The following is a 23,222-nucleotide window of genomic DNA, read 5'->3' on the forward strand; positions in this document are numbered from 1 at the left end:
TAAACAGCCAATTACCCAACCCACTCAATAGGACTCCCTCTATTACTAGGGATGCCCCATAACCTGGAAGGTAAAGACTAGCACATGCCTCCTCCAATACATATGAAGTCAGCTGCCACCTCTTTTGGAACTGCTGCTGATTGAGTGATGTGGGGAGAGAGCACCATCTACCCACCCAGAGAGAACAAGACCAATTGTGCTTTCTCGGGGCTCTGGTAGCCAATGGCAAGCTACATGAACAGGATTCGAACCGGCGATCTCCTGATCATAGTAGCAGCACTTAGCCCGCTGTACCACTCGGAGCCTATAGATATAAACATTTGATGTTTAAAGATTCAAAATGAACAATTATCCTGCATGAATAGACATAATAGGCATGAATAGTTAGTTTAGGGATATAGAATCTTTGGGTGTACATATATGGCAATTCTGCTCTGCTAACTATATCTGATGTTCATGTAGGTTACATACTGTTCTGGCCAGATATTTAATTACTCATCATGGACATGAATGTCATGGCAGTGTTGGGCTATTACTAATTTTAAATCTTTGAACTGCCCTTAGGACTTGTTCTGTGCTGTTTGGATGCAAAAATGACTCAGTAACACATCATTAACCTTTTATTTCTAAGAGTAAGAAACCTCCAACATAAATGTGTAATACATTTTAGTTGGATTCATCATAAAACACCAGTGAATAATTGTCAAACCAGTTAAAGTAAACTCTGTCTTAAAGTTTTTAACTATGTTTTTGGAAATGGTTTGAAGTAGAGTGTAATTATTTGAATGATTAACTGGAATTAACTTTTGTTAACTTGTGTGATGTCATTCCCAACTCTGACATATGTCTTCTGAGGTAAATGGAACACAGCACAACCTGGGAATTATCAGGTAAGATGAACCAGGTGTGCTTGAGCAGGAAAAAAGCAAAAACCCTCATGGACTGGAACGATCTACCCCTGCTGTAGACAGTGGCATTAGTGTTTTCAATTGTTTAAACTGAGAATTTTGGAATATGCAGTTGTGTATCAAAAAACATGACTCCAAAAACATGATCATGATATTCTCAGACATTCTCAGATTACACTCCTCATTGGAGCTCATTGGAAATAATTTTCTTTTATTCTTTATGTGATCAGTTCAGTGTGGGAACTGGCAAACAAACCCTTTTATACGTGGTCTATCAGAGAAGCTAACAGGTGTGGTCAGTCATGATCACTAACATGAAGTCTATAGGTCTTCCCTTTGGCAAGTCAAGACATTTTTAGTTCAGTTAAGAGCACCATTGGATCAATAATCTTGAGTGTTCTTATATTCTCTTATATATTTTTGGTTGATTTTAAGAATAAAAAAATGGACTGCGTTCCAAAGTTTTTTTATATTACATTTTATATTGTAAACCGCATCAGAAACATTTTTGAAATGAAAATACAATGGGACTCATAACTTACCTGGATTAAACATAAATACTATATTGTGTGTATAATGTTGTACTAAGAGTATTTAAATGCACAGTAGCACAGCTCATAAATGTTGATTAAATATAAATATCTGCCTTTTTTTTTTCTTCCAATACATATATGGTTCTGATGGCACTGTGCATTTTTATTTAATTTTCATTTACAAAATAAATAGTATTGTATGATATAATATTTATTAAATCAAATAATATATATAATATGTGTTAATTAAAGAATGGAAGAGTTTATGCTGTTTTACGTTTTTGCCTCCAGAACAAATAATTTAAGAGTGCATGTTTAAACATTAAACCCATTCTAAGTCGTTCTTTACCAAGCATTTACTCTCTTATCATCTGAACCGCACTGCAGTTCTTCACCCTCAGTTGTGAAGCAATGAAGTGGGAGTAGTTAGGCATGTGTCATCCCACTCAGCCATTTACCACTCCTTAATCCAAACATGCTCACAGGAACAAGGCAGGGGTGCGGAGATCCAGTGCTGTTCAGTGAATCTTCACACATTGGAGACAGTTTCAATCTGCTGATTTAAGCAGTCGAAATAAAGTTACCCGTTTTATTTCTTCCAGTCAGTTCAGTTTGTAACACAATTCATTCCTAGTATGAGGATGCGCTCGCTTCTCTTTTGTCTATTGTAATGTTTTAATTAACAGGAAATGCCTTGCTCTGAGGGGAACTGCTCTTGCTGTGCAGGCTGACAGTTTTTCTTACCCATTTCATCATTGTGGAGTCTTCGTGCAGTGGTCAGAATGTCTCCCAGTGTAAGGCTCCGGTAACAGTCTGGTTCAGGCATGGTCAGCGCACGCTTCATTCAATATGTATGATGCCTCTAGGGCTGTCCCCTCCAAGTTTGTAAGTTGTCTGGTGTTCTCTGGCAGCTGAGATTCTGGCAGCTGAGTAATTGCACAAACCTATTTCATTATTTATTTTTACTTATTATTTTATTAAGTGAATGCAATAAGTACAGCCAAATCCATCATATATAAGCAGAAGTCTATGGGATGAACTGAAGAGTGGGACGTCAGTATATTGGAGGTGAATAAGATTATAATATGTTCTCTTGTGATTTGAGGTTGAACACGGACCAGTGTTAGGAATTTGAGCAGGGCCTAATTAGCGGGTGCAGGGTGGATGGGACATTTACATTTTCAAGGCTGTGTGGGTGTTTAATTTTCCTTGCATCACAGTGTCTGAGAATATGTCATAGGAGACATTACCACCAACAGCGGACAGTGCAGTGGGTAGTAATGATTGTGAAGGGCAGCATCTGGCTGAAATCATGGGACTTGGCAAAAGTCATTAGACACAATACAAGAATATCCATGTAAAGGTGCCTGAAAATGTTAAGTTATTTTGCCCAGTGTTTACTGATACCCTTATCAAGTACATTTTAAGTCAATCAAGAATTAATTATCAATCATTTTAAGCACAGCCCTACAGGTCTGCATGAGCTTGTTTTTGTTGTTGGTTATTTTTCCTAGAGGTCCATTTTAGGTTTTGAACTAAAGTCATCAGGCAAATTAATTTTATATTGCTTCGTTTTAACCTCATTATTCTTTCTATAGCTGAATCTTATTAAAATTAACTTTCTAATAATTACCTGCCCTTTATTGTTCAAGTAAAACACTACTTATAACTTCAACATGTGATTTACACTCTGCTAAAAGCACTGGTCATCTTTCCGAAAATGTATGCTTACATAATGAACATATAACGGACACCAGGGGCCTCGTGTACTAAAGTTGTGTATGTACACAAACATTGCATAGGTCATACTTCACTCTCTTGCATTAAATGTGACTTTAACGTAAGTTTGCGTTCCCCCACACCAGTTTCATTTCAGGCGTACAAGCGTTTTTAAAAATGTTTTTGCCAGTTAGCCCTGCATTGAAATTCCGAATAATAAGATATTTCATGCCCCCATTATAACAAGCCATTATTGATAAAAATCAGTCAATTATTCTGACAATTTCCTTGGTTTCCTGAAATAATCACTAATAAATGTATATCAATTTAGATTCAGCCTAGATTATATTAGCCTGTGTAAAATGTTGCAATTATCAATCTATATGTTGGAGATGGCAACGTTGGCTTACTGGAAGATATTGCAATGACCAAATTCATTGAAAGCTTATTTTTTGTAACTATTATGATCTGTTTTGGGCCCAAGATGATTACTGGTATTCTGCCCTTTTGCGTTTATTGTTTATCTTGGAAGACAGAACCAAATACACATTTTTGGCCTTTACCTTAGACAGAAAAACCTTTAATTCACACTCAGTAAAGATCCTTTTCTTCGCCATTTTTTTTTCAATAAGAGTATTCCAAGGCCTGTTTGTACTAATTAGCATTGTATAGTCTGTGTAATTGAAAGAGTGTTGTGCTCCTGCATGTGCGCTTATTATGAAGCTGATTACGATGTGTGTGGGATTCTGTGTACATACGTTTGATGCATCTGGATTTTTTTTTGAGTGTACACAAAATTTTGTAGTATTTCCACAGTCTTAGTACATGAGGCCCCTGGACTGGTGGCCTGTCCACCCTGAGTGAATCCAATTATGCTCTGTGGGACTCCTGGACACAGTCACCTGTAGCATAACAGGTGACTGAACCAGCAAACAACATCTCTCAAACTAGCAGTGATTGGGCCATGGCTCAGACAGCCTGGCAACCTTGGAACCTGCAATGTGTCACTTTTCATTACCCTACAAAAGCAGTGATTCCAAATTTAGATACATCAGAAAAGTGGGAGAATCTTAAGCACCAGACAGCATAGTCACGCCTCATTTTGTTCACAAACGAGTGCACAATTTCTTTCTCTTAACCGCAGGCAGTGAATGACACGGCTGAATCTCCAGAGATGTCTCCTGATGGGTGTAGCACTGTAATGCTAAGCACTACTACTAGTTGCCCCCTCCCCCCCAAGTTAGATTACAATCTGTAATTTTATTCACTGAATCATTCACCAAGTTTTTACAGTGTGTTCTTTTTTGCAAACCAAACGCTCTGTGCGAGACGGCTGTGCTGTTCAGTGTCTCATCAGATTTCCACTCTGCCTGCACAGCTTCCCATAGGGCCTCTGGAACCAATGAAATATTCACCAACTGTCACATTGATTCAGCTGTGAGGTACAAACTCATGCATACCTATCGTGACGTAGCCTCCCAGCTAACCTAAAAACGTCTGGGCTGGGACAGTGTGCTAAAGATAAGGCAGCACTCGCTGCTGCAGTTAGGAGTGAAAAGCTTTTACGCTGCCATTCGCAGTAATATTTTAGAAGTTGAACTGCTCACATTAGACGTAATAGTTGCAATAATGGACATTTAAAAGCATCTTGCAATAATGTCACTAAATTAGTTCCCTATGCTTTCTAGTTTTCTCTAAATTGGCTCTTTTTCAAATAATGTTGAGAAGGAAAAATGTTCCTGTCCAGCATGTGTAGGTCTAAGCAGACATTTAGTTGTTTAAAATATATTTTGAATGGTGTACAGAATATTATCTATGTGGTGGTTCAGAGCACATGCCTGGTCATGGTGGTAAAAATGAACTTGCATATCTTCGTTCTCGCTCTGCTGTGAAGTGAATCTGTCACCCAGAACAGGCCCTGATTCACTCCTCCTTCTGTGAAGGGAGGGCACTGTGTTCTTTCTTTCTCTCTCTCCTACTTTCTTTTTCGCTCCCGGTCTTGTTTTCTTGCTCTCTCACATTTTCTTTTTTTTTTGTGTCTCTCCTCAAGAATGCAGGGAGCAAGCATTCTAATGCTCTCTTTTGCTCTGCATAAAAATAAATTTGCAGCACTGTGCCTGCACTCTGTTCTTAGTGTTAATTAACTAAAAAGATTTTTCTGTTTTACCAGTTCGTAGCCGTAGATGAGGCCAATTAGGCTGAAAAATGTTAGACCCATTAGCAGTATTTCCATAAGGAAGCACTATTTCATCTCTTGTCTATAGAGACCATTGAAGGTGTGGTTATCTCCAATTACAATGACTGGTGTGATTGGAGATAACCACACCTTCACCATCTTGTTAAACTTTGCTTTTGTGTCTTAGCATTTCAGCTCCAACTCTGCTGAGCCTGGCTGTTTGCATCCTGGCCAACCAACTCCACCCCTTTTTAACCCAGCTGTTTTGTCAGTTAGCACCAGGACTCCAACCTTGCAGACACTTGTAGCATCGAGTCTGGCTGCTGTCTTGAAATTGTAGTGCCACCCTTGCTGAGACCAGCTGTTAGCTTCACAACAAACTAGCTCCATTCCTGCTGGGCTCTGCCTGTTAGCATCACAGCTTCAACTGTGTTGAGCCTGGCTGTTATCATCAGTGGCTAATCCGCTCCAACCCTGCTAAGCCTAGCTGCTGTACATGTTAGCATCATGGCCTCAACCCAGCTGAACCCAGCTGTTAGCATTGTAACTAACCTGCTTCAATCTTGCTAATCTTGGCTACTGTGTCTGATAAAATCTTGGTTTCAACTCTGCAGAGCCCAGTTGCAGTTGGACAGTTGCTTTCTCTTTATTTTTTTTGTCTGTGCTCTACCACTTTGCATTTAAAGTGGTGTGTAGACTGGTTAAACATTGTCTCCACTACTATCTTTTTTTAAATACAGACGTTCAGAATATCAGATATCTTTAAATGAATAAAATCTTTTGACTGCTACTGTTTGCCACCCACCAAATGCGGTTAAACAAGATGTGCAGTTTTAAGCTACATGTCTGTGCAGATCCAGATCTTGTACTATTCTACAGCTCTGCTGCCGTAATAGCTTTGCTTTTCCATGCAAATCGTCTTCGTGCAAAAGGAAAGAATGCCAGAGCTTGTCAAAGCTTGCTGAACTCCAGTGACTGTAAAGCTGTAACTAGAGCTATCACTATCACTCCTGAGTGAAATCACATGATCCCAGGCTGCTTTGACTGCTGAATCTGTCATATAAAGACTCATGATTTATCATACTTTTATGATCCCCTCTGGGAAAAATCACACCAGAGTTATCATGAACAGTAATGCCTGTGTTGTATTTGTTTATATATTTGCATTAAATCAGCTCAGGGACCTGAGGAGAAACCAAGTTAATACATTGACTTGATTTTTTTTTTTTTGTCCTCTCTAAGGAGGTTTGTCATTTTCGTTTGTGTTGTCTTGCCATCATTATTTGAAACATGGCTCATTGTTTCCTCGTTGGGTGGGCTAATGAACAGGGAGACATCTTTTGAGATGCTGCTGAAGAAGCCATTTACTGCCTTATCATCAGTGACTAATGGTGTAGGCCAGTTCTGTGGCAGATATCTTGCATTCCCTTGAGAAGCTTCTGGGGCAGTCACTGCATCCTCTTCAGGGCTCTAATTACTCCAGACGCTTGGAAATGTACTTTTTTTTTCTTCCTACTCTTCTTCTTTTTCTTCTCTTTTCAGGAAGTGACCACAGTGCAAGCCCGTAATGTGATTTTTGCTGCATAATGCAGCGCTGCCACTGTAATGCTAGTGTAATGAGCTGTGTAATGACAGGCCGATGGTCACGTATTGTGAGGGCACGGATGGTGTATTGAGCATTAATTAGCTAAATAAATCTACACATTCCTTTTTCTTGCTCTAAATGTTTGGTTCATTAATTTTGCATGTCATACGCTTCCAGAAACCACATTAGCGAGTCCATTTGAGAGTACTTAACATAGTTTCAGGAAGTGTTTGATTTTGGCATTTATGCAGGTCACATAAGTATGTTAGCCTTGTAGCTCCAGTACAAATAGAAAGAAACATAGTTTATGCACTAGATCGGCTTAGCTGATTGATTACATTCAAGAGTTCTTCAATAAAGGCAAGGGGTTTATAGGGAACCATGACAGCGAACCCATCAGTGTTTCTGACCTTTTAGCACGGTCAGTCGATAGCCTGTACATATTGAGGATACTGAATGCCGCTAATGAATGCTGCATTAACAATACATAGAAGATTCTATAATGTTCTTTGCATTGTCTCTTGAGGAAATGTACTTTAAATTCTACCGCATATAAAACACTCTGGAACTCTGATCTTCACAGTGCACTTCTGACTGAGCTGGTAGTCAGAGGGTCATTAGTGGTCTTGGCTAGCTTTGCTGATACTCACTGTACTCGGTGAAATGGTGTACACTTGAGAGTTTTGACCTTGTGCCACTCATGGAAATTAAGGATCATGTGATCGGACCAACTATCAGGATTGGCTAAATTTACGTCTGAGCAATGTTTGTCTAAAAATGGATCAATGTGATGCATAGCCTAACAACAAACTTTTTTTAATAAAGGCCTGGTTAAATAGTTCTTCTTTATGAAGGAAAACTGATCTGAATCCTTAAAACACGATTTAATAGTGCATCAAAAATGCTTCCATTATTTTTGTCCTTCTGAATACTTATACAGAATCAATTCTGTCTAACTCAATGGGAGAGTTGTATAATTCCTTTAATTCACTATTACTTGAAGTTCACCCCACGAGGATGGCCCGGTGCTAGCCACCTGCTATTGCCGATATCCCGTTCATGCTCCAGCGGAAGTTAGCTCCTGTCTGGGGACCACTTAGTAACCACAGGCTCTTAACAGTACTGGCTCAGCTGGTAGCTGTGTCTGCCTCCAGAGCCATTAAGTGTGTGTGTGTATGTATGTATGTGTGTGTGTGTGTGTGAGTGTGTGTGGATTCTGAGCAGCGCTATTGAGGAGATCAGACACAGAGGCTGTATTCTTTGGGTACTCACTCTATCTTTGTGTCTATCTACGTCTCAGATGAACCCAGCTGATTGGTTGGAAAATTGGCCATCATTTTGCAGCATTTTTGCTAATGGCACACAGCTGTCTGGAAATGCAGGGATCAACGATGCTCCTCAAATTGGCTCGTTCTGTGAGCATTTTGGAATTATACCTCGTGCTGCCAGAAACTCCACGCAGAAAAAATGGTGGAAAAAAATATTTTTTTTTTAAATACATTTTTATTAAATCAGAATTACAGCCATTAAATCCACTGTGCAGTTTCTGGATTCTTTAAATGATTGTGGCTCAGACACTGTATTGTGCAAACTAGACGAGGAACGGCTGAACAAGCCCAAGCCCCACCTAAATGTGACCGTCCTTCTTGTCAGCCCTGAGGGGTGAAGCAGAGGCGGAGCGAAGCTCTGAGATAATGTATGTGTCTGTGTTTATTGCAGTTGCAGATTTGTTCATGACTGTTAATGATCAGCCTTCTTGCTTGTGTGCCTCAGTTCCCTTAACTCTTGGGTGTGGCTGGGAGTGAGATAGCTGGGAAGAGAGATTGGTCGAGAGATAGTGAGAAAAGTGAGTCAGAGCCAGTGAAAGAGTAGTATAGTGAGCAATGGGGGTGGCGGGGGACTGTGTGCACGCGATATGTGTGTGTGTGAGTGTGAGAATGCTCTGGGTGAGGAATGTCACACCAGGATTAGAGTGTATAGAGAATTGGGCTTGGCTGGGCTTGGCTGGGAGGTGCTATGCTAGTGGGGCTAGGCCTTGTTCTCTGTTTTATTTCAGTGCTGCTGTGTAATAATCACCAGCACTCTAGAAACACCCACCCTGCCCAGAGGCATCAGGGCTGTGACATCAGGGTGGATGGGTTCAGTACGCTCCCCCCCCCCCCCCCCACCCCCCAATTATTTAGATTGGTTCTTTTTAAACCCAATGTTTCTGTTGCTTATTGAACTGTTGAGTTGCAGTGTTTAGCGACACTTAAAATGTGTTTACCTAGTTTACTAAGCATCATTTCACAAACTGTCTGTCTTTTAGCTGAAATATAAAAGCTGTACAGGACTAGGATTGTAAACTTAGCAGAGGTAACAGGTAACAGGATTTGTCTCACAAAATTCTTACTGCCTTTCTTTGTCAAAATTTCAGGTCACAATGTGATGTAATACGACTTTCTGTGGTGTCAAATTGGCTTTAATTTAATGTAGTGCTGTCTAAATGTTGTGGCACAGAATTAAAGGAAACAAACAGTGCGATGTGATATGCCTGATTGTGTTGATAAAAGATAATGAAGCCGGTACACAACAGGTTTTATTTAGGTTTCATTGCTTGTTCATTGATTGTTTTTTTAGGCTGTAAAATCTATTTTACTCACTAGTCTCTACTGTTCTTCCTTATTTCTCTCTTCCTCTTATAGCACTTCCTGTATCCCTTGCTTAAATTAAAAGCCCTCTGCAAAATATGTGCTCGCAATTTTATACTGTTTCATAAAATATACAAAGTAAAAAACAAATGGCTTACTTCTCTATTATTCTAGTTTAGGCATATTATGCATTAATATGTATTATATATGTACTACATCAAATTAAGTGTCTCATCTATGATTTATTTAGGGTTTATTTTTGTTTTTCTTTCCATTTATGTAAATGAGCTGTGTCTTGTATTGTTATTTGCTCAACAATTACTGGCTATTGTTATCAACCAAGAAGTTTAATATATGTGTGTGTGTGTGTGTTTGTCAAGTCAGGTAGTTTTATTATTAATACTGCATATGTACTGGACATACACAGCATTAAAATTGCGTTACTCTCCTTGCCAGAGTTACAAGAAGTGCAGAAAAATAAAAATATAAATAATAAAAGACTGAGAGACACTAAATGTATAGTACAACAAGGTCGCAGATATAGACATAATATACATACGTGAGACAAGAGTCACAAGACAGTAGTGCAGTGTAAGAGTGAGAGTGTACCAGTTAGTTTTGAAGGGGGGGATTTAAAGAGGGAATGACAGTACCAGTACTAAACGGAACCCAATATATGCATAGTGCTGGATGATATGGCCAAAATTCATATCACGATATATTCCTTAATTTCGGTCGATACGATATAATTTCGATATCGATATAAATACTTAGAAGGCCACAGAAAACTGCGAAGAATCCCTGCAATGGAAATATGTACCTACTACTGTCTGAAAATTTTATTTAAGTCTTTGAAACCTCCTTTCACGAAAACATTATAATACTTAAGAAATAAAAAATAGTCAAGATAAATCAATGCTCAATTTTATTTGCATATAGCAAAATAAAAACATGACATCCATGTCAAACATAAGCCTATATAACTAGTACCAATAAAAATAACTTTAAATTAGGACAGAAGCAGAGCTTCTTATTCTTTTGTAAACAAATTTAACAGATCAAAACAAAAGTGTTTCAACTAGGATAAAGAATAAAAGAAGCCTTTATATACATAAAATCAACAAGATTTTCCTGTCAAATAAACAAACCTATAGGCTTTATCAACTATAAATAACTTAGTTACAATATAAGCTACAAAAGTGCTTCAGCCAAAATAGAACTCTTTATAAACATAAAAGGAACATGATATCCCCGTCAAATAAACAAACCTAAAGGATTCATTAACTTTAAATAACTTAAATAACTTACAACATACGCTATAAAAGTGATTCAACCAGTATAAGGAAAATATTGTATGTAGTGGAACTGATTGAGGTGGTGGAACAGATTAGATGTTTTAACGTTACCGCTGCTAACCTGCTCCACTCTCCGGCACAATTTGCAGCAAACTGAAGTTTAGCAGACCTTCGAGAGTTGAACCAAATCCTCACCACTGAATTAGACCTCCCTCCTTCAATTGATCACTTGTGGAAGCGGCAGGGGCATTCATTTTGCATCAAAAATGTCCCGTGCTGGGAGCCAAGAGGACCCGCGACTGACCGCTGACCGAGCGGACCCGTGGGTGGACCGAGCGGACCCGTGGGCGGACCGAGCGGACCCGAGGCTAGGCTAGGCTCGGCTTGGTTCCGCTCCGTTCCACTCCAGCGCGGAGCATTTCAGATGCGAACCGAGCCTACCTTAGCCTTGGATCCGCTCGTCCCGGCTCCGTTTGGCTCCAGCGCGAGGCATTTTAGATGCGTAGCGGACCCGAGCCTAGCCTAGCCTAGCCTAGCCAAATCTAGCCTAGCCTAGCCTAGCCTATCTGGCTACGTGCCTATGTGATTACATCACGCACAGAGATAGTCCAGCTACGGAGGCTGATTGTGTTCAGCTGTGCGGCGAGCTGACGCCAGTAAAACGCCTGTCCGTGACAGATTCTGTAAATAATACATATCGATATACCACAAAAATGATATCACCGTTATTGAAACATTTCTTATCGCGATAAATACCGATATCGAATTATTGTCCAGGCCTATATATGCACGTATGTGTTTTTCTCTGTAGTCTGATTGAGCAGGAAACTTAAAACCAGCCAGCACTGAGTGAAGGGATGTCAGTCTGAGTAATTTGTCTGTTCCTCAGAAAAACAGAAAGCGCATTGAGAGACTGTTACTCATTAACCCATCATTCAGCCTGGGCTGAAGTCCAAAGTTTGCCACAGAGTGTTATCTGTTTATCAGCCAGCATCAGCACTCTACTGTACATCTGTCCATATTTAGGCAGCCTTGGAACAATCGTATCCATTTCCTCACATCTGTCTGTCGAGTTAATTTATTGTCATGGCTAGTGCAGCTGAAAATGCCCCATTGTTGTTGCTGTGAGGACAAAACCTGGCTGTATTCAAGTTGCCAGGCTGAAGTGATTCAAATCTGATTTGGTTTTGCCTTGGTGTGGCAGAGATCAGATGTGCGTAAATTTTCTTTAAAATCAGATTTCAGACATTTTCATGTGGAACATGTGGACTGGATGCATATCTGATATGTGGGTAGGTGAAATGAGCGTTTATGGTCAGATCAGCATTTACTGCCCTTTACACTGAAATTTTTAAATGTAAAAAGTCACCCGGAATATAGTGACATTAAAATTGATAACATCAATTTGCCTTATCACCAAAGTGGTGAGTTATGCTTGTTAAGCAGCAATTGAATAGTGAGTTCACATCAAAACATCAGGAAAGTCTTGTGGCTTGTTGCTTGTATGTAGTGGTCAGTAGGCTATGTACCAAAAGCGCTTTAAGCAAACCAGAAACAGGAATTAGTGTTCTAGGCATTTAATACACATTGATATATGCAAGAAGCTATGGCTAGTTCATCTAGTCTGCCTTGCCAAAGATCTAGGCCTACTGTAGCACAAAATGCTGAAAAAGTGAATGCTTGCTTTGACTTGTGAAGTTCATACATCGATGGGTTAGAGCTGTTTTAGCTGTAGGGATCGATCAATAAATCAATATATTGTTTCAAACATTTCTTTTCATATCTTATCGATATGTGTGTGGTATTTATGATTTTGTTGAAACACAGTTAATCAAAACTTCTAAGACTCGCACTCCCCATTTTGAGGTATTAAAGTTACTGCTTCACTGCGCTAATCAAGTAAACCTTGGTAAACCTTCAATAAAGTATATTGGTTGTCAGATATTGTGAAACTGACACCAGTAAATTCATAATTCCTTGTTTAACCTCTTCAGTAATTATATATATATATATATAAATATATATATAAATATATATATATATATATATATATATATATATAGCAAAACAATATATATATATGTGTATATATATATACATATATATATATATATATATATATATATATATATATATATATATATATATATATATATATATATATACATATATATATAGTGTATATATATATGTATATATATATATATATATATATTGTGTATCACAGACTATAATGATATTGTTATTTCAATCGTCACAAAGTGCTCATTTTGCATTATGAAAAGCCATGTGATTCTCATCCCCAACCTACAGTACCTTATGTAGCTTTTTATACTATGACTGATATTTTGTCTTTTGTGTTTCACCTGTTAAGTTACCATTTTGGAACGACACAGTTTGGCCTGCAGTAGGATCAGGAATATTGAGTTAAAAGTCACTGTATGAGCAAGCTAGGCCTATGTTATTGTTGGTAATACTTGGTACACAGGCTCCAAGACTGGAAAAGGGTCAGCTGAGGTAGAATACCAACTGCAGGAAGAATTATGTAGGCAGAGAGAGAGTTTGTCAGCTTGTTTTTAGTGGCGTCACTGTTCCTAACTGTCTGGCTTCACTCAGTAAATCTAAGCGCACACAACATAAACATACAAGTACATTACTTACGCATACCATGCAAAAGCTGACTTGTGCAGATGTATGTTGGCCATGCTGAATTATTAATGCTTTAAAAAGCAATCAAAAAAATACAGCAGTTGGAATGAAGCTGTACTTTATGACAGCTGTTCAGGGTACACAAAGTCTCTATAAATTCTGGGTGTGTTTGTGCTGTTTGAGAAAGTGGTCACACCCACACTTTCACCGGGAGGTTGAGGCAGCGTGATGTGTTGCTTGGGAGGAGGACACTAGTCATACCTGTTGCGTGTTTGTGCTTGTTCTTATCAGCTCCATGGCGACGCTAAACCAGGTGTTTGTGTAGGCGTAGTCATGTCAGGGATATCAGATAGGCTTTCAGTGTTTTTAACATCTACTGTAATAGAAGTGCGTTATATAATAAAAAATAAATCTTAAAACATTCTAATTATTAAATTAATCAAATAAGCTCCACTGGATTTGTATTTTATTTCTGGATGATGCATTTAAAAATTGAAAAGTTTGTCTTTGGAAAACCCCAGAACTTTACCAATCAGCAATATTTGCTGCTAACTCTATATTCCTCCATGATGTATATATTCTATACCACAGTAACTGCTGTGATCTTGTATGTCCTATATGTCACAGTGTGTTCCATATCTCTGCATCTTATTCTCACCACACACTTGTAGATTGTACTGCCTCATATCTGCTGTATTTATTATAGTTTTCTAGTTCTATGTTTTACAATTTGTTGCACATTTGGACTTTGTTGTCTATGTTGTGCCGTTTGTTCCATGTTGTATTGTGTAGATTCTGGAGGAACATAATTTTATTGCAGTCTGTCTGTAACATCTCGACTTAACTTGATCCTTGTTTTAAGAAAACTGCAATTCCAGGTAATTTTATAAACCATGAAATTAAGCAGATGCTTTAGATGCATTTTTGCTTCCAATACTTCAATCATAAAAAAAGAAACTACTAACTATTGTGCATAAACTAAATGCAGTAAACTAAGTAGTGTATCCTCTTTTTAAAGACAAGTATTTGTAGAGTTGGATCTGTGCTTTTTTTTTTTTTTTTTTCTTTCTTAAATACAAGTGTCTGTCCCAAATATCGCTGGAACTTCCAACCCATCTATATCATTAACGTTTTTGTTTTTTTTTTTTTTTTTTTTTTTTATTAATTGTATACATGTTGGCTTTCAGCATACAGCATGCACAACTAGTGTTCACAGCTCTTATTATGTCTTTTGGGCTGCGCAGCTGCCAAGTGTCAAATTCCTGCTGGTCAGAGGATGGTTTACTGCTGTGAAGAGTAATGCTGTGTTTGGAAGCCCAGTTTAGCTGAGGCACTCTCAACCCTCACCACAGTGTGGCTGCTGTGGCAAAAACTGTAGTACTACGACTTTGGAAAATAACATTACGACATGCGATGTGTGTTTGTTTATTCTTTAGATATAAATATATATAATGATATTTAAAGACATTTTTACAATACACAAAACACGCCAGAAAATTGTCAAATACTGTCCCATTAGATAGTTCAGTAGTTTTTACTCAATTTATCACACCTCTTCTGATTAAACAATACTAATACACTTTATGTGAAGAAATATGTAGTGAGTCAGTGTTTTTAAAGGAGAAATGACTTTGGGTGTAGTAATGAAAAATGATGATGAGTATAAACATATGTTGAATAGCCCACCTTCGTTCACACCCAGCATACCCAGGGAGCTTTTAGCCAATGCTCCCAATGGGCTTACAATACAATCGATAGGGGCATAGCATTTTAAAAAATGCTAAAAAAAAAAAAAAAAACATTTTCATCCAATATCATGCTCCCAATGGGCTTACAATACAATCGATAGGGGCATAGCATTTAAAAAAATGCTAAAAAAAAAAAAAACATTTTCATCCAATATCATGCATGTAATAACTAAAAATCTAAATTTAGAATATAGATTTTTTTTGTTTTGTTTTGTTTTGTTTTGTTTTGTTTTACATAATCAACAATATCGTCCAGCCCTGGCAAGAAGGCTGCAGAACTAACATACCATGAAAAATACAACTTTAATTTCAGCTTTTTGTTTAGTCTGGGTCAGTCCATTCTAAACAGGCATCCATTAATTATTGGGGTATTAATCAATCAGACTTATGAATGTTATGATGATCTGCAATATGCAAATCAGCTTTTTTGTCCTGGTTTTTAGTGGTAAAATATTTTGCAATGTCAGATTGCCTCGTTTTATTTATTAGTTCTTAAGTGATTAATTTAAAAGTGTGCACCATGTTCACTTAGTTTGTTAATCTGTCAGAACACTTAACTTGTATTTGATAATTTCTTAATTGTAAATTGACACAGGAATAGATGGTATAGAATCTATGTAAGCACAGGACCATCTAAATTAGGTATTTTGTATTTAATATAAAGTAATTATGAATCAGTGTAAATAAAAATTTGTCTTGTATGTGAAAGTGATGTGTTGGTTAAATACTGACTTTAGACTACTTATGATGACTCAGGTCATTAAACCTAAATTGTAGTTCCTGTAAGTCTGTAGCATGTAGTGTGAACGTCATTAGAATTGCAGACACACTGACTTTGTCATTGAACAGCAAAGACACAGTGATGAGTCAGTGGTATCAGGTTGTGTGTAAGTGTGTGAGTGAGTGGGGAGGAGATTAAGAAAGAGAAATTGGGTGGAATGCCTGGGGGGAGGTGTAAAAGAGAAATAAAGAAAAACTGATGATGAAAATGATGAAATAAGTACAGTCAAGCTGTGGAGTAAAAGGGAAGAGAGGAAGAAATGAGATTTCACCTGATAAGCAAAGACACTCCCTGTTGAGTTCATGAACCAGCTTATGAGTGTTTGTTCCTGTTCAGTTCGTAAGTGTGTGTTTGTGTGTGTGAGAGGTATCATAAGGAGAGAGAGAGAGAGAGATATTACATCAGTGAATACTGATGATTCTGATGGACTAAATAAAGTTTTTGAGGTTTGAGTCGTAAGATTGGTTTAGTTAAGGGGGAAGACACCTCAGGGCAGCATTAGGCGTGTACGGGTGTGTGAAGGCTGAATCAAGTTGAGCCGGTCTGATGAGTTATTGTAGTCGCTGCTGCCCGTTTCGATCCCACGCTGAAGCTGTGGGTGGAGCCTGGGGTCAGGGGTAAAAAAAAATCTGCAGCTGGCATTCCTCTCACACAGCGGTGCCCCTCCCTCTCCTACCTCTGTATGCACATGCATGCTCATGCTCTTACCAGGAGACTTTGCTCATTGAACAGCATACACATTATAGGGCTTCATACACAGTTAGCTATCCCTTTCCTGAAATAATTGACACCTTTTTTCTTTCTTTTTTTGCAGGTTTTAAAGTTTGGACTAGGCTTGAGCCAAGGAGGCGAAGATGGCAATGCAGAGTAAGTCTTTTTTTTTCAAATGTAAATCTGCTGAGTTTGTAAAATATATAAAATAAATAGTGCAATAAAAAACTTTTCCGAATCATTTGTTTACAAATATATATAATGGCTGTAAATATTACACTGTTGAATTTTAGTTACCGTGCTTTACCCTTAGATAACGGTTTGATCTAACTGGTGTCTTTCTGTGTGTTGTAGTGGGTGAGCGTGAAGGTGTGGTGAAGGTTACAGAATGGCAGAAGACATATTATGCAGGCGATTCAGGAATCCAATCAGGAGCCACCACTGTGCGCTCAGATGATGATGGCACAGAATACAGCTCCAAGAAATACACCTTCACCACCACAGTTACAGAGAACCCTGCAGGTAAGCTGCTGCACTCAGACACAATATAATCACAATATAGCCAGTACTCAGTACCTCTTGGTGTGTGTGTTTTATGCAAACTTGACCTTTAGACCTTGATGTTTTGACTTGCTTTTTCTACTCTATCTCAGTTTAGACTATGACTGTTAATATTTGTTGTGTTTTAGTATCCTTGTACCTCATATCCTCACTACTTTATATCTCAGAAGTTATTATAATGACCTATAATTACCTGATTATCCCAAGTTTTGTATCTGGATATAATCAGAAAATATACTTTGATTCACTTTATGCTTGTCATTAACGTGGGTCCCTTGTTTGAACAAATAAGACCTGGTTTTACTTTCCTGCAGGAAAAAGATACAATAAGTACATAATTTCTGCTTTACTCCCAGTAAACAACCCGGAACTCACTTGTAACTATGTTCCGAATACAAATGCCTACCGCCTAGTCGAAGTTCACTGTAGAAGAATATGGCAAAATGAATGGTCTAGCAATCCACAAAATAAACTGTATAAAATATCCCCCGTCATTGATATTAAATGCAATATGGACTTCCTTAGTAGACAATCATGGCGAGGTGGCGAATTGAACATGCTGCTCTTACTCACTGCCACCTCCTGGGTGGCAAGCAGGCTCCAACCTGCCAATTCTGTAATGCTCCTCGAACTATTAAACACGTCTTAGTAGACTGCCCTGCACTTTTCGCCACCAGAAATAACTTTCATAGGGTTACAAATATGAAAGATGTGAAGTTTCCACTAGCTAAAATACTTAATTTTCTGGAAGTACTTCATATGTAGAAACTGATAAGTCACGAACATTGTCGATGCCACAAAACACAAACAAACTCCTGTTCTCCTTAAAATTGTCCTACTAATTACCCCTATCAGATAATGACTGTCAAACTGCAAGGAAACAGTATTTTTTGACAGTGCGCCTTATGTATGATAAGTTCTACCAGTCAGGTTGTAAATAGCAGTAAAGCCACTCTTCTGAAGTAGAGGTTGGAGCAGTAGTAATTTTTGCTGCTAACTGCAGCGCTAGTGCTTTTCCCGTTCAGAGGTAGGTATATCAGACTATAATCTTCGTGTTTACCATATTAAAACAACCTGCGTTGGACGAGCCACTAGCTGATAGTGCCCTGGCTTACCAGAACACTCAGGGTTCCTCAGTGTAGCTCTGTCCAGTAGCATTTACTAGCGCTAAGCCCGGCTAATTGTAGTTAACACTGCTGCTAACTGCTCTATTGAAATATTGGAAATCTAAGTTTACTGTAAATAAACTGAAGCACTTTACATACCCAGATAAACAGTTTTCAGAAGAGAAATCTGTGTAGATTAACAACATGGTGACACCTTTGTTCCTTATAATTGTCGCTTAGAATGTGCCTTATAATCTGGTGAGACTTATGTAAAAAAAATAGAGGCATCTTAGTTTACGGTGCGCCTTATAGTCCATAAAATACGGTAACTATTCTGCTTCTGCACTCCGTCTTCAAATCGGGGTGGTATCCCTGCTCAGTTGCGCATCCCAAGGTAAAATACAGTCATTTGACAGTAAAATATCAGGACGGTGTATCTCACTTCTGCCTTTAACATTGCTTTAAAAATTCTATTTAAGGCATATTTCTCAGATCATAAACAACTTATTGCATTGTAGACTAAAATAGAATGTGGTTGGAGCCATCCAATCATACTCTTATCACAATGCATCTTAGAGGTGTTCCCACCTGGCGTTTCACAGGAAGGGGTAAATTCCAAATGTGCTACGTTAACCAAAAACACACGTTAATTCCAGTAATCACTTCCATAATCCTATACAGTGTTCCACAGCTAGATCTTTCTCTACCATCAAAAGTGTTTTTACTGAACACACTCTCTTCCTGTGTCGTCCTGCAGATCTGGAGTCTCAGTACACAATGACCCGGGCCCAGCGTGTGAGGGCAGCCATGTTTCCTGAGACGATGGAAGGAGGGACCACTATTTTGTCCACACAGTTGGACTCCTCCCAGCAGACCAACGTGCAGAAGTTGGCTGAGCCCTCACAGATGCTCAAGACAGCCATCATTCACCTCATCAACTATCAGGATGATGCTGAGCTGGCAACCCGTGCCGTGCCTGAGCTCACTAAGCTGCTGAATGATGATGACCAGGTATTAAAACTTTTCAACCTTTCCCTTTATATCAATGCTTGTTTTTATTACATTGAGAATTAAATGTTTGACTGAAATGAATAGAACATTCCATTAAGTTAAGAACACTCAGACCACTTGAACCCCGTTGACCATTGATTCATTTGGCCAGGTTGTGGTGAACAAGGCAGCACAGATTGTAAACCAGCTGACGAAGAAGGAGGCGTCCCGGCGGGCTCTGATGCAGTCGCCGCAGATGGTGGCCGCAGTGGTGAGGGCCATGCAGAACACAGGAGACATGGAGACAGCCAGAGCCACAGCCAGCATCCTGCACAACCTCTCACACCAGCGCGAGGGTCTGCTGTCCATCTTCAAGTCGGGCGGTATCCCTGCCCTGGTGCGCATGCTCAGGTAAAATACAGCCATCTGAGAACAAAAACCCAGGACAATTTTGACGTCACTTCTGCCTTTAACAGAAAGTTGCTTAGTACATTCAGGTCACACAATCACAGTTTCAGCTCATCTGATCTAGGCTTAGGTGCACGAACATCTCCAGTTTACACCAGCGTTCACAGTAAGATTGATAACTTGAAAAGATGGTCCCTTATTATTCTGAGAAGAAACAGGGATGGGAAAACAACATATAGATTTTTTATAGCCATAACATTGTAGGCCACTCAGGGTTCCTCAGTGTAGTTCATGAGAGAAATCTATTTAGATTAGATTAACTTTAAGTGCTCGTTTGAATTTAAAAGAAAATGTTTTATTTTTTTAAGAATTACAGTCCTGTTTACTTAGCTTAGCTTTACAAGCTGAATTAGAAGGAATACATGGTGACCCCCCCTGTGCCTTACTAGTGTTGTACAATGCGTCTTTTGTATGAAAATAGACCAGAAAAATGACATTCATTGATCTTATAATATTTGGTTTTAATACTTTAAACTGTGAGTAGTTACGCCCATAGTTTTGCCAGTAAAATTTAAAAATTAAAAGAATTGTATCACTGTTTGTCAGTTTTCCTTGTTGTTTATATATAGTCAATGTCTCTATTGCAGCTCTCCCATGGAGTCGGTTCTGTTCTATGCCATCACCACTCTACACAACCTGCTTCTGCACCAGGAGGGTGCCAAGATGGCCGTGCGTCTGGCTGATGGCCTGCAGAGGATGGTCCCACTGCTGAAGAAGAGCAATCCCAAGTTCCTCGCTATTACTACAGACTGCCTTCAGCTTCTCTCATACGGCAACCAGGAGAGCAAGGTGTGTGTGCACGGGATTATATGCATGATGTGTATAGAAATCCTGCCTGTGTTTAATTGGTCAGTATTTGAATGACTGACTTTAAAAAGCCCATGCAAAAAACATAAACTGTATTGGCACAGTATTTTTTTATTTATTTATATTTAATATGTGGATTCAGTTTTTCAATATTTTCATCGGTTCCTCCTTACCTGCAGTTGATAATCCTGGCTAACGGGGGTCCAGAGGGTCTGGTGCAGATCATGAGAAACTACAACTACGAGAAGCTGCTGTGGACGACCAGCCGCGTACTCAAAGTTCTCTCTGTGTGTCCTAGCAACAAGCCGGCTATAGTGGAAGCTGGTGAGTGAGAGTGGAGAGCTCTGAGCGCGCTCCCAGGGACCGACTGCTCTTTTAGCAGGACAATCAATCTCTGGGGAGTCGCAGCCTCAGTGAGAGCATTGCCTCTTTTTCTTTCAGCCGTTCTTTATTGCTGTTTTGTGCATTCATCCCTCCCTCGTTTAACTCTTTTCATGCATATCCAGTTAGTGTTCTTGTTGCTGCAGTGCACTAACTGGGAATGTGCCATGTGGTCTGTCCATTCATTAGCCCTTAACTGTAGCTGAACTGAGGAAATCCAGTGTCTTGTACTTCTGTGTCTAGAAACTGTGGAGGAATCTGTGTGTGGGTGTTTAATAAATTACTGTTGTTTGCTACCTCTTTCTTCCTGTTCCTTCCTCTTTTTTACCTTCCTTCCTTCCTTTCTTTCTTTCCTTCTTTCACAGGTGGAATGCAGGCTCTAGGGAAACATGTAACAGGCTCTAGCCAGCGCCTGTCACAGAACTGCCTGTGGACTCTGAGGAACCTCTCTGATGCTGCTACCAAACAGGTCTGGGAGATTTTCTTGAAAACTGACATGTGCTTACATGCTAGAAATGATAGCAGCTATTAAATTTTTTTCAGTTGTGAACACACTAAAATGATGGGCGTAGCTCAATTATTTAAAATGACACAGAGGCCATTACCTCTTCTCAAGTCTTCAACACTCTAAATACATTTTTTGAGAGGGGGGAGGAAGAGTGAGTGAGAGAGGGAGGAAAGGGAGGGGTAGAGCTGGTTGAGGAGTTCATGACCAAAGAAACAACAACTTTCAAATGAAATCAGAGCAACCTTAGCCAATCACGTTATCAACCATGTGCTGAAAAATGCCAGAGGCTGGACAAAGGATGCAGCCCAACTTTATCCATTTTACTGTCATCTGGACATTTACAGATATATTTGCAGTATATTGCGCTGACTTGTTTGCTGAAATAATAATTTTATTATTATGACAAAGCTTACTAAAGACGAAAGTGCTTTCCATTATACAACAATGAGGTAATATGATACTGATATATGTAGTTTTCATAATGCTATACAGCTCTGAAAAAAAATAAGACAACTTAAAATGATAAGCTTTTGATTTGACCAAATTCAGTAAGATGGATGATCACAAACCATCAAACCAAGCTGAACTGCTTAAATTTTTGCACCAGGAGTGGCATAAATTTATCCAAAAGCAGTGTGTAAGACTGGTGGAGGAGAACATGCCAAGATGCATTTAAAACTTTGATTAAAACTCAGGGATATTCCACCAAATATTGATTTTTGAACTCTGAAACTTTATGAATATTAACTTGTTTTCTTTGCATTATTTGAGGTCTGAAAGCTCTGCATCTTTTTTGTTATTTCAACCATTTCTCATTTTTTTGCAAATAAAATGCTTTAAATGACAGTATTTTTATTTGGAATTTGGGAGAAATGTCTGTAGTTTATAGAATAAAACAATGTTCATTTTACTCAAACATATAAACATATAACATATATAAATAGCAAAATCAGAGAAACTGATTCAGAAACTGAAATGAACTCTTAGTTTTTTCCAGAGCTGTATGTAGTTTTATATATGAGGTATTTCGCAGTTTGGCTGTGTGGTTTTGTGAATTGTGTTAAGACTTTAGATAAAACCAGCCTAGTTTACAAAATTGTGTTTTAGCAATTGAACTGTACACTATTGAATTATTGAATTGAACTGTCAACTATTATATCTAGTAGGAATGTATTTGATTTATAATGCTGAGCTTACAATTTTGTGTTCTAATGATATTTATTTTGTTCTCCATGTGCGTTGTCTTTTTCTCTGTTTAGGATGGACTGGACGGGCTGCTGCAGGTGCTGATTGGCCTGCTGTCCACAGATGATGTGAACATGCTCGCCTGTGTTACGGGAATCCTGTCTAATCTCACATGCAACAATGCTCGTAACAAGACTCACGTGACTCAGAACAACGGAGTGGAGGCACTGATCCACGCCCTGCTCCGGGCTGGAGAGAAGGAGGACGTGGCTGAACCGGCTACCTGTGCCCTGCGCCACCTCACCAGCCGCCACCCAGAAGCAGAGTTGGCTCAAAACGCCGTCCGCACACATTACGGCATCCCTGCTATCGTCAAACTGCTCAACAAACCATACTACTGGCCTGTTGTCAAGGTGAGAACCAATTTGTGAAAAGTATGACGGACAAAACTGCTAACATTTTTGGTTTTAGGATTTATACA

General features: G+C 38.9%; 1 protein-coding gene across 1 annotated transcript in view; it reads left to right on the forward strand.

Annotated features, from left to right (window-relative positions):
* The window catches only part of jupa (junction plakoglobin a), a 36,027-nt gene that overhangs the window by 5,024 nt on the left and 7,781 nt on the right, over nucleotides 1-23,222 (forward strand). The window contains exons 2-9 of the mRNA XM_007240135.4: nucleotides 16,839-16,891; nucleotides 17,090-17,257; nucleotides 19,160-19,413; nucleotides 19,565-19,803; nucleotides 20,448-20,649; nucleotides 20,847-20,991; nucleotides 21,414-21,517; nucleotides 22,816-23,154. Coding sequence (XP_007240197.3) covers nucleotides 16,879-16,891; nucleotides 17,090-17,257; nucleotides 19,160-19,413; nucleotides 19,565-19,803; nucleotides 20,448-20,649; nucleotides 20,847-20,991; nucleotides 21,414-21,517; nucleotides 22,816-23,154 — 1,464 coding nt within the window. The 5' untranslated portion in view covers nucleotides 16,839-16,878. The remainder of the gene's footprint in view (nucleotides 1-16,838; nucleotides 16,892-17,089; nucleotides 17,258-19,159; nucleotides 19,414-19,564; nucleotides 19,804-20,447; nucleotides 20,650-20,846; nucleotides 20,992-21,413; nucleotides 21,518-22,815; nucleotides 23,155-23,222) is intronic.

The sequence above is a fragment of the Astyanax mexicanus genome, chromosome 16 (genome assembly GCF_023375975.1).
Source record: "Astyanax mexicanus isolate ESR-SI-001 chromosome 16, AstMex3_surface, whole genome shotgun sequence".
NCBI lineage: Eukaryota > Metazoa > Chordata > Actinopteri > Characiformes > Acestrorhamphidae > Astyanax > Astyanax mexicanus.